The following is a 2,711-nucleotide window of genomic DNA, read 5'->3' as shown; positions in this document are numbered from 1 at the left end:
TATTAGGGTGCACATATATTGGGGGACACAATATCATCACATTTCCCCCTTTTTGTCTAAAATTAAAAAAGCTTATAACTAATACAAGAAAAACTATATCCAATAGCCATATACAATATATACAGTCAAGAATTACATTAACAATGTCTAGTCCATTAACATTTGACAAATTCAGACAAAAAACTCCATTATATATTAACAATGTCCAGCCCATAACATTTGACAAATTCAGACAAAAATTTTCATTACTTATCCTATTTAAAACAAGTAGTTCCCTTTTAAAAGTAGATTCAATAATCTCCCTTTTTATCTTATCACCAAACTATGAATCTAGATCATGCAATGTGAACTTTTATTATGAATTAATCAATCTTAGATGGTGCTGTGATGGTATTGGTAGGGAAAATGAACTCTTCTGATCACAAAGACCTTTGTACTTAGACATGTTTAGTCTTCATAGATAAATGACCATCTGTACCATTGATCAACAGGGGTTTCCCCAAATTATGTGGCTCTGAATTTCATGGACACACACACACACACACACACACACACACACACACACATATGGAGGAGTGGGAGAGAACTGTTGTATATGGGGAGTGGTAAGATATGGATAGTAATTGTACTAATGGTTATGGGTTTGTATCTGTTTTCAGCTTGAAGGAACCATGAGAGAAGAGAACAAGTCTTTTACCACAGATTTCACTCTCCTGGGAGTTACAAGGCAGCCAGAGAAGGAATATTTCTTCTTCATCCTCTTCCTGTTCATTTACCCCATCACAGTGATTGGAAACATGCTCATCATCCTAGCCATTCGCTCTGACACTCGCCTTCATAACCCCATGTACTTTTTCCTTGCCAACCTCTCCCTTGTTGATATCTTCTTCTCCTCTGTAACTATCCCCAAGATGTTGGCCAACCATCTCCTAGGTAGCAAAGCCATCTCCTTTGGGGCATGTCTTGCTCAGATGTATTTCATGATAGCCTTGGCAAACACAGACAGCTATATTCTAGCTGCAATGGCATATGACCGAGCTGTGGCCATCAGCCGCCCACTTCATTATGCAACAATCATGAGTCCACGCCCTTGTGTCCTGCTGGTTGCTGGGTCCTGGGTGATTGGAAATGCCAATGCACTGCCCCATACCCTTCTCACAGCTAGCTTGTCCTTCTGTGGCAACAAAGATGTGGCCAACTTCTACTGTGACATTACTCCTTTGCTCCAGCTGTCCTGTTCTGACATCCGCTTCAATGTGAAGATGATGTACCTTGGGGTGGGGGTTTTTTCAGTGCCACTTCTGTGCATTGTCATCTCCTATGTCCGGGTCTTTTCCACAGTTTTAAGTGTTCCATCCACCAAGGGCTTCCTCAAGGCCTTGTCCACCTGTGGCTCTCACCTGACAGTGGTGTCTTTGTATTATGGGACAGTCATGGGCATGTATTTCCGGCCCCTAAACAGTTACAATCTGAAGCATGCATTGATAACTGTGATGTACACAGCAGTGACCCCAATGCTGAACCCTTTCATTTACAGCCTGAGGAACCGGGACATGAAGGCTGCTCTGAGGAGACTCTTCTGTCACAGTGCCTCCTCATCCTCCAGGTGAGACCTCACATATCAGTCAGTCATCAGAAGCACTGGGAAATCCAGCTCCAATGTCATCCCTGCAAGGAGCTGCCTGTCATCTTTCCAACTTTAAATCCCTTCCTTAAGGAGCATTCTCATGGTTTGAGGAAGCATGTTTTATGATATTTTGTTTGTGTTCTGACATATAAAGCTTGCCTGAAGCTCAGAGAAGCAGAACAGTAGTCACATGGGGACTTCTTACCTCTAAAAAAATCTCAGACCAAATGGAGAGATCCTGTTTTGTGAATCCTCTGACTGAATGGGCCCGAGATCCTCTCTTCACCTACCTTATATTCCTGTCTCTACCTCACTAGTGCTGGGATTAAAGTCATGCACCACTACCACCATGGGATATGTTTCTCTTTTAGAATGTTTCAATCTCATGTAGCCCAGGGTGGTCTTGAACTCCTGATCTTCCTGCTTCCTCCTCCAAAGTGTTGGGATTAAAGGTGTGTGCCACCACTGCCTGGCCTCTATGGTTAACTAGTAGCTGGCTCCACCCTGTGATCCCCTGGTAAGCTTTATTGGTCAGAACACAAACAAAATAGCATGCAGCAGAAGGAACACATGGAATGCACTAATTTCAATGCATTTCTGCTCCCTTGGGCAGACTGTAGCACTGGGTACAGTTCTCACCAGCCTACTGACCAGAAGAGTGGAGTTGGAAGTACAAGCATTGACGTCAACATGGACGAAATAGGGTTGATACTATCTATTCTGCCAGTGTCACAGGGTGTGGTCCCTGCAGCTCATGCTTTAAAGACTACAGATCACTTTGTGCACACACATTTTATCCATTATGTTCAACCACTCTGTTTGGCTTATAAGCATGTGTGGGCAAGACTTGACAACATATGGCATTTTCTTCACAATCTTGAACATTCAAAGTGCATCAATAACTCTTAACAGACACAAAATAAGTGTATGAAAGTACTAGTTTGTGATCATGGTTAGAGATAACTAGACCTGGCATTATCTACCTATCCCAATAAATCTTTAAAGAACCAAACCTGGGGAAGTGTTTTTGTGCTTCCTTCACATTTAATATATTTCAAAGGCTCACCAGACTCCATAAAAGTCT

The 2,711-nt window shown here is 42.3% G+C and overlaps 1 protein-coding gene across 1 annotated transcript; it reads left to right on the top strand.

The window, feature by feature from the left end:
• The first annotated feature begins 671 nt into the window (after nucleotides 1–671).
• Nucleotides 672–1,610, top strand: LOC118588439 (olfactory receptor 1A1-like). Its single transcript, XM_036194758.1, has one exon. It carries the CDS (start codon nucleotides 672–674, stop codon nucleotides 1,608–1,610), a length of 939 nt encoding a protein of 312 aa, XP_036050651.1.
• Nucleotides 1,611–2,711: the final 1,101 nt, after the last annotated feature.

Source organism: Onychomys torridus, chromosome 8 (assembly GCF_903995425.1).
Source record: "Onychomys torridus chromosome 8, mOncTor1.1, whole genome shotgun sequence".
Classification (NCBI taxonomy): Eukaryota; Metazoa; Chordata; class Mammalia; order Rodentia; family Cricetidae; genus Onychomys; species Onychomys torridus.
This window is presented reverse-complemented; position numbering and strand designations above follow the sequence as displayed.